The 14,496-nt window shown below is 45.2% G+C and overlaps 1 protein-coding gene and 1 pseudogene across 4 annotated transcripts in view; one reads left to right on the forward strand and one right to left on the reverse strand.

Moving 5' to 3' along the window:
* The window catches only part of ALDH9A1 (aldehyde dehydrogenase 9 family member A1), a 36,044-nt gene extending 32,507 nt beyond the window's left edge, over positions 1–3,537 (reverse strand). The window contains exons 1-2 of one of the 3 annotated variants that reach the window (XM_008071089.2): positions 3,473–3,537; positions 1,796–1,922 (exon numbers count right to left, since the gene is read on the reverse strand). In XM_008071089.2, coding sequence (XP_008069280.1) covers positions 1,796–1,904 — 109 coding nt within the window. In that variant the 5' untranslated portion in view covers positions 1,905–1,922; positions 3,473–3,537. Of the gene's footprint in view, positions 1–1,795; positions 2,031–3,472 lie in introns of those variants that run through there. The other 2 variants (XM_008071087.2, XM_008071088.1) reach the window with 2 other exon arrangements.
* Positions 3,538–13,490: 9,953 nt separating this feature from the next.
* On the forward strand, positions 13,491–14,160 carry LOC103273650 (annotated as a pseudogene). The gene is made up of 2 exons (XR_002482717.1): positions 13,491–13,866; positions 13,999–14,160. The product of XR_002482717.1 is annotated as an anaphase-promoting complex subunit 15 pseudogene (transcript).
* The last annotated feature ends 336 nt before the right edge of the window (positions 14,161–14,496 follow it).

Consider the following 14,496-nt stretch of genomic DNA (forward strand, 5'->3'; position numbering starts at 1 on the left):
AATATCAGGGGCCCTGTAAAATCAAAGTCAAATGTAATCAATCTACCAGGTAATTTAACTGATTTTATATGTTCCACACTACTGATACTTGACATATGTGGCTAACAAGTGGTAATATCAGGATAAGATATCCCTAAAGCAAGAATATTTTTTTCTCAAATAAAAAATCCAGGCTCTCTTTTTCTTACTCCAACTTTATTTCCTGTCCCTATTTAGGGCAAAATATGAAATGATCAGCTTTTCTAACAAGAATTATTTAAGTATGTCAATTCAGCAGATCCTCTTCCCAAAACTCTTTTTTACAGAGAAATTTCACAAATCTTGCAGTTTCTTAAATAGCCAGTTGGTAAATGCAATGACTGAAGATCACACACTGTACATAATTAAAATAAAGAGCTGTTTTTCTTTATTTTGTGTTGATATTGGAGGAGGCAGAGAAGCTGTTTCTTCATATGTAAAGGAGAGCTGCAATGATTTCTGTGGCCTCTTCCACTCTTGCCAAGTCACTGCTGCGTGGCTTAGTGTGAATAATCAAATCCTAAATTCTCTAGTCCCTTGCAATGTGGTGTTACTACTCTGGCTACATTTTTAAATATTTACATTTTTCTCCCCGCAAATATTCCAAAAACCCCAGCAAACACAATACAAAAAGCAAAAAACTAACAAGCCTCTTCCTCAGCTCTGTGCTCTTCAGAGTAATCCAGTGCCTAGCACAGTGCTTGGCACACATTAAGCCCTGAATCAAAAAGTTTCAGTGAAGCAGGATGAATTCAGTGAAGCAGGATGAATAAATTGTGGAGATCTCGTGTACAGCATGGTGACTACGGTTAAAATAGTGCATTATGTACTGAAAATTTGCTGAGAATAGCTCTTAAATGTTGTCACTACCCCCTCCCCCACCCAAAAAGTGGTAACTGGCCGGCTCGGTGGCTCAGCCTGTAAACCCAGCACTTTGGGAGCCCGAGGGCTCGAGACCAGCCCGGGCAACGTGGCAAGACCTCGTCTCTACAATAAATCAAAAAATTAGCCGGGCGTGGTGGCGCGCCTGTAGTTCCAGCTACTTGGAAGGCGGAGGCGGAAGGATCGCCGGAGCCCAGCAGGTCGAGGCTGCGGTGGCCGGGAGCGGCCACTGCACTCCAGTCTGGGCGACAGAGTGAGACTCCAACTCAAAAAAAAAAAAAAAAAGTGGTAACTATCGTGGAGATCATTCTGCAATGTATACATATATTAAAGCATCATCTACACCTCCAATATATGCCATGTTCATTGTCAGTTACACTTCAATAAAGCTGGGGGGTGTACTGGATAGGCAGGGCTTTTTCGCTTCCCAATTCTGGTTCCTGCAGAGAAGTATTCTAAAACTAGAAGAGAGAAACAAAGTCCTCATTCGTGCTCATTAGAAATTATCTGCGATCCCGCTCCCATTCCCAGCACAAGCGTTTATCCCTCCCCGCGTTCTTCTGGAAGTCCTGTCCCGTGCACGCAGCTGAAGACTCTGCAGCGGTCCTGGCCGCAAAACTTAATCGAGAGGCCCACGGTCACGCCCCGGGCTTCGCGGACTCGGCGGGGCTCCGGCCGCCGTGACGTCAAGATCCCTCACGACGCACCAGCTCCGGCTCCAGCCCCCTCCCGCCCTGCCCAGAGGCACTCGCGGCCCCGCAGGTCGCAGGGCGCCCCACACACTCCACTCCGCTCGGGAACCCCGGCTAAGCCGGATGAGGCCGGCGGGAGACCTCAGCACTCCGGGTCGAAGGTCAGCCCGGCCCGCCGCGGCCCGGCCGCCTGCGTCCATTACCGGTTGCGGGCTCGAATGCCTTCTCGGTGCCGGAGGCGTCCGCCGGCTCCACGCGGGCCCCGCCGCGGTAATTGAGCGGCTGCGACACGACGAAGGTGCCAGTGCTCATGGTGGCGAGCGCAGCAGGCTGAAGAGGGCGGAGAAGCCGAGAGAGCGCGGCGCGGCCCGCCTGCAAAGACATCCGGCGGCGCGAAAAACCGGGCGAAGGCTAGGGGCCGCGCGGCTAGGCGGGGCCCGGAACTGGGCGGGGCCACGCGGAGGAGTGGGGCGGAGCCACAGGGGGAGCGGGCTCTGGGGAGGGGCGGGGCCGCGGGGGAGGGCGGGGCCGGAGGCGCGGAGAGACCGCGGAGAGGACGAAGCCCGGCGGGGCGGAGCCTGAGGCCGGGAAGGGCGAGGGTCTGGCCGCCTTGGGGACCGAAGCCGTTAGGACGATCGCAGACGCGGGAAGGGGCGAGGAGGGGCGAAGCCGGCGTCGGGACTCGCGCGCCGCGCTGCGGGACCTGAGTAACGGGGCCTCCGGGGATGGGGTCTAGGAGATTTTAGGGGGCAGTCACTCGGCTACTTCGCGGTCTAGGTCAAGCCCTACGCCCAGCCAGCGACGTGGAGCGAGCCATCAGGGTCTCCAAGGCGAGGAGGGAGAGGGAAAATATTTTCCTTCTTCCTGGCCAATATTTGCATAGTACTTTCCAGGCATTTTCGGGTTCGTATTGCATGGAAACAACCTAGGATCCCACTTTTATTATCTTATCGCCTAAAGAAGCCGGAGGATTAGAGTGCCAGGAGTTTTACTTTGATAGTTATCTCACTGTTAAGCTGACTTTTTTTTATCTGTGTAATAATACTTTATTATTATTGGTATTATGGTTACTGTAAAAATCAAGAGAACGATCAAGGAGATAGACAATGTTGTGATATGAAACTACTGTTTAAATTCTAAAAGAGCAATGTAAATGCTATTAGTGACAGTACAAACAGAAGGCTAACCTGCAGGATACAAAAAGCAAAGTCCACAGGAAAAAGCGTCAGGAAAAAAATTTGAAAGGCCTTCCTGTGAGACAAACCTGCCACTCACAGGTCTCAGCCAGCTAAGGGATCTTGCACAAAGGCAGTCTCCGTTCTTCCCAAACTCCCATGCACCTCCAGTGAGACTTTAATGTGCAGAAATTAAGTGGCAATTCAGACATTTCCTGCAAGCTTGTTTTCCTTCTAGGGGCTGCCATCTTTTCAATGTTTTTTTCCTTTATCTACCAACTCACCAGCACAATATTAGGGGGTGTGATTTTCAGGTTTGGAGTAGATATAAAGTATTCTGGTCAAATTTTCTGGCACTGGATACCAGTTTGTTAGCCCTTCCAATGCTACTGGATATGTTTGTCTTGGTCCTCAAATGGAAACAGCAATGCCCAAACGCAGAACACCTGCAGCCAAACTTAGAGTGACTGCCTTTGTTATTATTGTCCTTTGGAAACAGAATTGAAATGTATCAGTGATTTCCAGGATCACTGGAGCAAGTATAGTCATTTATGCACAGAGACCATGCATCTCAAATTTTATGGGACAATTTCTACTTAAAGGGTCTGCCCTCAACAAACGCATTTTAACTTGTCTCATTATAATTCCTGATGTTTGTTTTTGACATGTGGTCATGATGACTGTCACGAAGGTGCCAGTGCTGACAGCAGTGGCTGAAGAGGGCGGAGAAGCGGAGAGAGAGCTGCCAGACCTGCTTGGAGAAACATGGGTGGTTTACCATAGGTGGTAAACAGTACAAACCTCCTCCAAAATATCTAGCTGTTCCTCTTACCTATCTGTGCTTTTATTAGGGTTTTTTGTTTTGGTTTGGTTTTTTGTTGTTGTTTGCTTTTGTTTTGGTAGAGATGGGGTCTCACTATATTGCTTAAGCTGGTCTTGAACACTTTAGGCTCAAGGGCTTCTCCAGCCTCAGTATCCCAAAGTGCTGGGATTACACCCATGAGCCACTGCACTCAGCTCCAAGACTATTAACACACTATTTTTTATTAGCAAAACTCAACACGTAGAGAGAGTTTGATAGGTTGCAAAGCCCTTTCACGTTTATCTTCACACTTGGTGCTCATAGTAACCCTGTGAAAGAAAAGAAGACTAACACAGATTGAGCTAGGAGGTAATGTGTGGCACGTTCATGCATATCTAAGTGGCAGTCCTACACAGAGGTTTCATCATCCCCTTGTACAGATGAGGAAATTAGCTCAGAAAGATTATAGGGCTTCCCCATAGAGGATTTTATATGGGAGTCCGGCTCTGTGCAAGTCCACAGCAAATTTCTTACTACCTTAGGTCAGGATGTTCTCCCCATGAAAGTTGACACCAAAATTCACTCTTATTTGGGTAGTTATTGATCAAAGAAAAAGGGGGGAAATTGAAACCCACAGTTGTCCTGGGGAGATTTAAAGGACATGTAAATTTCTTAGGATGAGTTTGTCAGCAATATGCCAAAAGCAGCTAGGAAGCCACAGAGAATACTGGCCAGCTGTACAAGCTCAGGGTGAAAATTCAGAGACAAAGACGGCCACAAGGAGCAGAAGGAATGCCAAAAGAGAAATACCCCTTAAATGGGTGTGTGTTGGAGTGCAGCCCTGGGAGACAAAGAAGGAGTAGAATCATTGCTACAGGGGTGGAGAGCTATGGAACTACCTACTTCACAATTTGCTTAAAGCCAAGCTTGGGTGACACAAAAGCTTCCTCTGTTTCCACATTTCCATTCCCAGACACCTGAAGAAGAAAAGCAACTGGATTCCCTTCCCCATCCCCAAGCTTCCCAAATGAGGGAGCTCTTGGGAACCCGTGCTGTGACCCAGGATCCTTCACTCTGCTCTTCCCAGTCATCCAGCTGCCAGGCTGTGCTGTTACTATTAGTAGTATGCTATGCTTGGATACAACCTCCAGAATACAAGAAGAGACCTTTAAGGACCTTTAAGCTTTTAGTCTGTTCTCTAGAACTACGTTAAAAACACCTACACGTTTTTTTAATTTCCTGAATGTCTGTCACTCTTATATGTCCTCATTCTTCAGTCAGGAGCCAGAAAACCATCCACATGAAAAGATAGAAAGAGGACAAAACCTTAGAATCCTGTTCCTGCCCATTTTAACAGGGTCTTTCTCCAATAGTAGTTTACAGATTGAATTCCATTTAAGCTTGAGTATCCTCATATTCTTCATATATAGAATATAATTTTCTCACTGAAGACCTAACAGGTTTCCTGATCCAGGTAGCCAGAAAGATCCTTAATGAATATTTGATGAATGAACAATTGAACACTATTTCAAGTCAGAGGTGTTATAAACCTGGACTTTGAAATCACCAGCCTGATAAGGATGTCCCCTGAAGCTATTAGGTAACTACTTAAAGTCCAATCTTTTTTATTTTCAACAGCTTTTTCAGGCTATAATAGTCATATTTTCAAAAATAGGTTTAATTTTGTTTTTCTTCCTACAGACTAGTCCAGGCTGCTCTGCCTAAGGAGCAGTCTGTTTTTTAAAAAAGGTTTAATTTATAAACCCCAGGAAAGAGAGTATGTGAAAGTAATCTGAAAGCTGTTATAACAACAATATTCATGGTTTGCAATGCTTCCCTGTTTTTTGTCTTTTTTTTTTTCCCAGATGAAACTCAGAGTCACTGACTTTGGGATTTGTTTTTGGAGCTGATAATCAATGAATATGGAAGGCTACTGACACAGAAAAATTTAAAATCTGTCTGTTATCTGAAAGAGCAGAGTTTTATACGAATTATCCCAATTCCTTTTTTTTATTTTTATTTTTTTGAGTCGGGGCCTCATACTGTAGCCCAGGCTGGAGTGCAATGGCACCATCATGGTTCAATACAACCTCAACCCTCTGGGCTCAGGCAATCCTTCTGCCTCAGCCTCCCAAGTAGCTGGGACTACAGGTGAGCACCATCATGCCCAGCTATGTTTGTTTGTTTGTTTGTTTTTGTTTTTTGTTTTTTGTAGAGACACGGTCTCATTATGTTGCCTAGGCTAGTCTCAAACTCCTGGGCTCAAGCAATCCTTGTTCTGCTGGCCTCCCAAAGTGCTAGGATTACAGGCATGAGCCACCATGTCCAACCAAACTCTATTATAAAGTATAAGGTATAAAAAGGAGAGGTTCAGAAAGCAAAAAAAAAAAAAAAGTATAAGATATATCAGTGGTTGTGTCCATGTTTTTTTTTTCAGAACCTAGTAGGAAAAAAAAAAGAATTGGAATAATTCCTATATAACTTTGCTTTCTTAGGTAACACAGATTTTAGATTTTTCCGTAAAATCTGTAGCCTTTCATTTCCACTGATTATCAGCTCCAAACAAATTCCAAAGTCAATGACCCTTGATTTCATTTGGGAAAAAAAACAAAACAAAACAGGAAGGCACTGCAAACTTTAATTATTTTCATAAATATAATATTTAGTCAGTTAAAAACAAACTTTAGCTGGGCACAGTGGTATGCTCTGTTTCTGGACTTCCATGTTTTTTTCTTTCTTGTTATACTCCTTTATTTTAACAGACATCTTCTAGGTAAAGTTTTTGAGACTGCCCGACTGAAAAATGTTCATTCTTGCCTCACACATGATTGATGATTTGGGTAGGCAGAGGTAAATATAGAATTCCAAGTTGAGGCTGGAATAATTCCAAGCAGTGGCTCATGCCTATGATCCCAGAACTTTGGAAGGCAAGGGAAGGAGGACTGCTGGAGTCCAGGAGTTTGAGACCAGCCTAGGCAACATAGCAAGGCCTTGGCTCTTCAGAAAATCAAACTATTGGCCAGGTGCAGTAGTGCACGCCTATAGTCCCAGCTACTCAGAAGGCTGAGGTGGAAGGATCTCCTGAGCCCAGGAGGTTGAGACTGTGGGGAGCTGTGAATATACCACTGCAGTCCAGCCTGGGTGACAGAGTGAGACTCCAAATAAAAAAATAATAATAATCAAAATATTAGCTGGATTTGGCGGTGTGCACCTGTAATCCCAGCTACTCAGGAGGCTAAGGTGGAAGGATTGCCTGAGCCTAGGAGGTTAAAGCTGTGGTAAGCCATAACTGTGCCACTGCACTCCAGCCTGGGCAACAGAGTGAGATCCTGACTTTAAAAAATAGAATAGAATATTTTTAAAAAGAAAGAAGAATTAATTCCAAGTTGAAAATAACTTTCTTTTAGAATTTTGAATGTAATATCCCATCATCTTCTAGTTTACAATGCTGCTATTGAGAAGTCTAATGTGTAGGCAATTTTTCATCTGCCTTTCCAACAAACTTTTATTTTTTTTTGAGATCCTGTTCTGCACCAGGCACTGAACTAGATGTTAAAGTACACAGACCTCGGGTTCGTGACCCGCCTGGGCAGCAAGACCTCATCTCTACAATAAATCAGAAAAAAATCAGCCGGGCGTGGTAGCACATGCCTGTAATTCCAGCTCCTTGGAAGGCTGAGGTGGAAGGATCGCGGGATCCCAGCAAGTCGAGGCTGCGGTGGCCGGGAGCGGCCACTGCACTCCAGTCTGGGCGACAGAGTGAGACTCCAACTCAAAAAAAAAAAAAAAAGTCCAAAGTCTCAACTGAGACTCAAGGCAAGTTCCTTCCACCTATGAACCTGTCAAAAGTTGTTTACTTTCAAGATACAGCAGTGGTCCAGGCATTGGTTGAACATTCCTGCTCCAAAATGGAGATAGTCAAAAGAAAGGGGCAACAGGCCCCACACAAGTCTGAAACCAAAACCACCTCTATAAAATTAATATAGGACCTCAGTGTCAAAGCTGTAGAAGAGACCTGAGCTTTACAAAATTGCAGTTATAATGAGAAATTAACAAATCTGTTGTCTCTAAGTCTGCTTTCACTTCAGAGAGTAATTGATTGTCTTCATATCCTGACTCCTGGTGATATAAACATATTTCCCCTTAAACAATGAGCCTGAGATCACACAGGTCTCCTTGATGGCATCCTAAGATTTGATTGGCTGAGGATGCAAGCAGCTTTAATCTCTAGGATCCATCTCCTGCATACTTTATCTCTATCATGGCTTCCTTTATGGATAGCCTCTCCATAAAACCTATGAAAGGTGTTTGAGATGTTTTTCAGACTTTGCACTCTGGTGGATCCATGGCCCCACCTGGACCCATGATACATACAAGGAGCTGGCTCCACAGGTCCTCTGACCTCCTTCCAGAAACTAGCTCTATGCATGAAGAAAGTGTCAACCTCCCCCTACCCCACAACTCCATTCCCAACCAATCAGCAGCCCCCTGCCCACCAAACTATTCCTTAAAAAACCCTAGCCTAACACTCTCTGGGAGAGCAGATGAGAGAAATATCTCCTGTCCTCCTCACACAGCTACTTTGTGATATTAAATTCTTTCTCTACTCTAACAGCTGCTGTCAGTCTCTGTTTTTCTGGACAGTGGGCATAAGAACCCAGCCAGACTGTAACAACAAAACGCTGCAGGGCAAACATTAAATTGTAAAGCTCCAATATGATTTCCTTTGACTCTGTGTCCCGCATCCTGGGCACACTAGTGCAAAGGTGGGCTCCCATGGCCTTGGGAAACCCTGCTCCTGTGACTTTTCTGGGCATAGCCCATGTGATGGTTCTCATGGGTTGGAGTTGAATGCCTGTGCCTTTTCCAGGCAGAGGATACATACCACCAGTGGCTCTACCTTTCTGGAATCTGGAGGGTGGCAGCCCCATTCCCACAGATCCACTAGGCAGTGCCCCAGTGGGTAGGCACTCTGTGTCTCCAGTGGGGACTCTGTGTAGGGGCTTCAACACCACATTTCTCCACAGCACTATGCTTAGTACATTCTCTCCATGGGAGCTCTGCACCTGTAGCAGGCTTCTGCCTGGGATCCCAAGCTTTCATATGTCCTCTGAAATCCAGGTGGAAGTTGCCAAGCCTCCTTCACTCTAACATTCTGTGTCCCTGCAGGCATAATGTCACATGGAAACCACCAAGGCTTATGACTTGTGCTTTCCAGAGTGGTAGCTCAAGCTATATCAGGTACCCTTAGAGCCCTAGATGGAGCCGGAGTGGCCAGGATGCAGGCCAGATACAGGGCAGCAGTGCCCCGGGTCTGGCCCCTAGAAACCATTCCATCCTCCTAGGCCACTGGGCATGTGATAGATTTCCAAAATGCCTCCAAGGACTTCTGTTCCATTGATTTGAATAGCACCTAGCTCTCTTTTAGTCATGCTAAACTCTCTGACAAGTGCTTGAACTCCTCTCCTAAAAACACTCTTTACTTCTCTACCACATGGCTAGGTTGTACAAATTTTTACGCTTTGCTTCCCTTTTAATTATAAGTTCCAATTTTAAGTCATTCTTTTGCTCCCATATCTGATCATAGGCTGTTAGAAGCAGCCATGTCACTTCTTGAATGCTCTGCTGCTTAGAAATTTCTTCCTGACCAGCCTGGGCAACTTGGCGAGACCTCATCTCTACGATAAATCAAAATTTAGCCAGGCGTGATAACATGCACCTGTAGTTCTGGCTACTTGGAATGCTGAGGCAGAAGGATCACTGGAGCCCAGCAGGTTTACACTGGGGTAACTGTGACCATGCCACTGCACTCCAGCCTGGGTGACAGAGTGAGACTCCAACTCAAAATAAAAAGAAATTTCTTCCACTAGATACCCTAAGTCATCATGTAAGAAAAATAGCCTGAGTGATTCATTTTCAAGAATTGCTTAACAAAAGTCACTTAACTAGCTTGTAGATATGGGAACCCCAGAAAGTACACATTCTCAGGAAGTTCCTGAACAAACAAAACCCAGGAGCACCACTCTGACTTCTTAAAATGGTGGCTAGTCATCAGCCCTTTGTTCTTTTTACTTCCTGGTTCTTTTCACTTCTCAGGACATTTGGTGGGCTTTTTTCACTGGCAGGAAAAGAGGGAAGGGGACAATGAATGACTTATAAGGGGAATAATGAAGCTTAGGTGATGTCCAGGAAAATTGTACACCCCATAGTACTCGGCCAGTGAGGAAATGGAGGAGGGACTTGTGCATTAGAGAGTAAATTGCTTGCTGTAACTGTTCCGGGTGTACCTGCTTACCTGACACCCCATCTTGCAAGACTGCAACTAAAGTCTTTTCTGCTGCACTCCACATCTCCATGTCCATCCTTTGATTTTGGATGGTGAGTTTGTTTCTCACAATCACTCTCAAGTTCAGCCTTTCACAAAGCCCTGGGACACACACACAACACAGCCAAGTGCTTTGCTAAAGTGTAATGAGGATAAGCTTTGCTCCAGTTCTCAGTAACTTCCTCATTTCCATCTGAGACCTCATCAACTAGGTCTCCCCATCCATATCTCTACCAGCGTTTTGGTCACAACCACTTAACCAGTCTCCAATAAGTTCCAAACTTTCCTGGGTCTTCCTGTCTTCTTCTGAGCCCTTCAAACTCTTCCAATCTCTGCCCGTTACCCAGTTCCAAAACCACTTCCACATTTTTAGGTATCTTTATAACAGTGCCTTACTCCTCAATACAAATTTTCTGTATTAGTCTATTTTGTATCACTATAAAGAAATACCAGAGGCTGGTGATTTATTTTAATAAGGTTTCTTTGACACCTCATCAACAAGGGTACCTGCACAATGAATATTTGTATACCTAACCCTGAATTGTATCCCACAATGTTAAAACAAAATAAAATAATTTTTTAAAAAGTTTTTTCGATTCATGATTCTGCATAGTGCTGACATCTGCTCTTTTGGTGAGGTCTCGGGAAGTTTTTGCTCATGGCAGAAGGCAAGGGGAGCTGGTGTGTCACATGATAAGAACAGGAGTAAGAGAAAGAAGGGAGATGCCAGACTCTTTTTAATAACCAGAACTTTCATGAATTCATTACCACAAGCAGGGCACCAAGCCTATTCATCCAGTACGTTTTTTATCCCACCCAATCTAACCTCTACCCCACATTCAATCAATTATCAAGTGTTAATATTTCTACCTTTAAAATATACAAGAAGAGACTGGGCACAGTGGCTCATACCTATAATCCCAGCACTTTGGGAGATCGAGGTGAGAGGATTGTCTGAGCCCATGAGTTCAAGAGCAGCCTGGGTAACTTGGCGAGACCTCATCTCTACAGTAAATAAATTTAAAAAAATTAGCTGGGCATGGTGGTACGTGCCTGTAGTTCCAGCTACTTGGGAGGCTGAGGCAGAAGGATCGCCTGAGCCCAGCAGGTCTAGGCTGCAGTGGCTGTGAGTGTGCACTGCACTCTAGCCTGGGTGACAGAGTGAGACTCCAACTTAAAAAATATATATATATAAAATATATATATAAATTTATATATATATCATAGGGCAGGTGGTACAGTGGCTCATGCCTGTAATCCTAGCACTTTGGAGTGGGAAGATGTGAAGGTTGCTTTAGCCCAAGAATGTAAGACCAGTCGGGGAAATATAGTGAAATCTCATCTCTACAATTTAAAAAAATTTTTTTAATTAGCTAGGTGTGATGGAGTGCCAGTACCAGCTACTCAGGAGGCTGAGAGGGGAGGATTACTTGAGTCTAGGAGGCTGTGGTGAGCTGTGATTATGCCACTACACTCCAACTTGGGTGACAGAGTGAGACCCCCCTCTTTCTCTTTGATAGACAGATGGTAAGTAGATAGATAGATAGATAGATAGATAGATAGATAGATAGATAGATAGAGTGTATGAGGTAGGTTATTCAGTGTAGGATAGACATAGATAACTTTTTATAGGTAAATTTAAAATAGGGTGAGCAAGCCAGGCTTGGTGGCTCAGCCTGTAATCCCGCACTTTTGGGAGGCTGAGGTGAGTGGATTGCCTGAGCCCACGGGTTTGAGACCCGCCTGGGCAACTTGGCGAGACCTCATCTCTACAATACATCAAAAATTAGCCGGGCGTGGTAGCATGTGCCTGTAGTTCCAGCTCCCTGGAAGGCTGAGGTGGAAGGATCGCCGGAGCCCAGCAGGTCGAGTCTGTGGTGGCCGGGAGCGTGCCACTGCACTCCAGTCTGGGTGACAGAGTGAGACTCCAACTCAAAAAAAAAAAAAAATAGGGTGAGCATTTAAACATGTTTCTTACAGGCCTGACCACCCTGTGGGCTGGAATGTGGACATACTAGTGCAAACCCATCCCTTAGCTTATCAAATATGTAGAAATGTTCATCAGCCTACTTTTTAGCTCATGGATTAACATAATAATCACTGTAAAAGTCTATCAAGTTTCCTGTCAAAGGCAAAATGTGTGTTCAGCTTATCAAAGGTAGGGAGATGGTAATCAAAACTCAGATCAGATACCTGTAGCCCACCCTTTTAGCATAATAGGTATATCAAACTTCTGTCAAAAGCAAATATGTCATCTTTCTTCAAGATGTCCATGCCTCTCTGGCCTGTCTCTTTCTCTCTCTCCAATAAATTCTGTTTTAAAACTATACTCCCTCTGAAACGCTTTTCTGTAGTGAGCCAAAGAACCCATGAAGCATTGCACTGCACCCCCATCTGGCAACATCTTCGGCGTCCAACATGAGGCATGAAAAGCTCAGCAATTACTGTCATGTGTTTGTGAGTATGGCTACAGTCTGTCTCTCTCTCTCTCTCTCCCCCTTCCCTCTCTCTTCCCCTCTACTTCTCCTTTTCTCTCCCCCTCTCTTCCCCTCTCTCCCTCTCTCTGTTTTTCTCTGTGTGCCTCTCACTCTCTATCTCTCTCTGTGTCTTTCTCTCCTCTTGGTCTCTGCTGCTTCTACTTTTACTCCTCTGAATATTAGACCTCTGGAACCCAAGTTGATTTCTTAGTTAACACAAGTGCCAGCTATTTAATGCTGGCCACCCATGCTAAACCTCTTTCTTCTAACACTTGCTCCCCAGTGAGAATTGATGCCATTCCAATCTGTGAATGGTCTCCCCCGTCCTCAGTCTCTGCTCCCTGCTTCAGGATTGCTGAGGGCCTCCCTAACTAGAGGTTAGTGGAGGTGGGAAGAGGCCTGACCCCTGTATTATGCATAATTGAGCCTCGAGTGATCCTTTCTGATGGAAGGCACAGAGGCGATGGAAGAAACTGAATTTCATTCTGAGTAGAAACTGGAAGGTCCCTTTTTCTTTCAGTCATGCCTCACTTTCACTATTCTACTGGTGGGAAGGAGGAAGGAAAGATTTCTACTTAGAATGGGGATGAAAGGTTTTTCTTTTGCTGTTTGAACAAACAGTTATTATTTTCAAATGCTAAGAGCCAGGTTATTTAGAAGTGGGTCTTTTCCAAAGGTTTGAGCCTCACCCAAGATAGATTACAATAAATTATCTGTCCTTGTAAAACAGTTGGAAACTTACTTAGATATGACCATATATATTTTAAACCCTTCCTCTGGTTAAGGGATCCTGCTAACTTATAGAGGGAGAAAAAAAAGGTGATGCCATTCTAATTCGCTTTTTCAACCAGACATCCAGGCATTCTAGAAACTTGATGGTGCAAAAAACTATTTTTTAAAAAAGTTTATGCTTAACCCTTGCTTCTTACGACTTCACCATTTGTTGAAGGAACATACAACTTATGACCAATACCAAAAATAAATTGCCCCTCCAGGAGATGATAAGGGTATTTTTTTAAAAAACATTATTGGTAGGTGAGTCCCGGATTCTGGTGGGTTCTTCCGCCCGGGCTGGGTGAAGCGCTTCCGGATCGCTGCCGCCTGCAGCCTCCCGGCGCGTCTAGGAGCCATGTCTACCTTGTTCCCCTCATTCTTCCCCTGTGCGACTGAGATGCTGTGGTTTAAGCCGGATCGACCCTGTGTGGAAGAGACAGAGCTGCAGCAACAGGAACAGCAGCACCAGGCTTGGCTCCAAAGCATCACAGAGGAAGACAACAACCTGGTTCCCATTGGCAAGCCAGCCTCAGGGCACTATGATGATGGCGAAGAGGAAGATGATGAAGATGATGAGGATAGTGAAGACGACTCAGAGGATGATGAGGACATGCAGGACATGGATGAGAAGAATGACTACAGTGAGTCACCTGATGATGGAGAGGTCAGTGAGGTGGACACGGAAGGCAACGGACAGGATCAGGACCAGTGGATGATCTAGGTAGGCAAGGCAGGGTGGCCTCAGGGAGATTCCAGGCCAGCCCAACCTACCTGGCGTCCTACCCCCCAGCCCCTGCCCACAGAACCAGCCGATGGCCCCAGTGCCTGAAAGTGCCCTGGGGCACCTCCTCAGCTGCTTCCAGGACCTGATCTCCTCGGCCCCTCCCAGGCCAGCCGTCTGCTCTTGAATCCCCAGGGCCTGAGGCCATGCCACCCTCCTGGCCAGTACCTCACCCTTGGTCGCCGGGTCTGGTCTCTTTCTAACTCTCTTTAATAAAGACACAGGACTGATTTAAAAAAAAAAAACAAAAAAAAAACATTATTGGTGAATAACACCATTGCTTATTATGTGAAGTTTACTGAAAGTTTTCTTTTTTTGGAAAAGAAAGTTCAGTCACTTTACTGCACCTGGCTAACTTCTTCAGGACCGATGAAGCCTTAGATGCTGGCTGCTCTCTGTGTGGTACAATAAGGTATGCTCATTGACCATTCCCACCTGATTGTCCATACCTCATTTCTTTTCCAAAAGCCTCACACCAACCTCTGGTACCTCTTAAAACTACAATTCAGTGATCTATAAGAGGATTCTAACAACTGGAAATTAGAAATGGGTGGGAACAGACCATTTCCC

This window comes from Carlito syrichta, unplaced genomic scaffold (assembly GCF_000164805.1).
Source record: "Carlito syrichta isolate Samal-C Ts95f unplaced genomic scaffold, Tarsius_syrichta-2.0.1 Scaffold314112, whole genome shotgun sequence".
NCBI classification, from domain to species: Eukaryota; Metazoa; Chordata; class Mammalia; order Primates; family Tarsiidae; genus Carlito; species Carlito syrichta.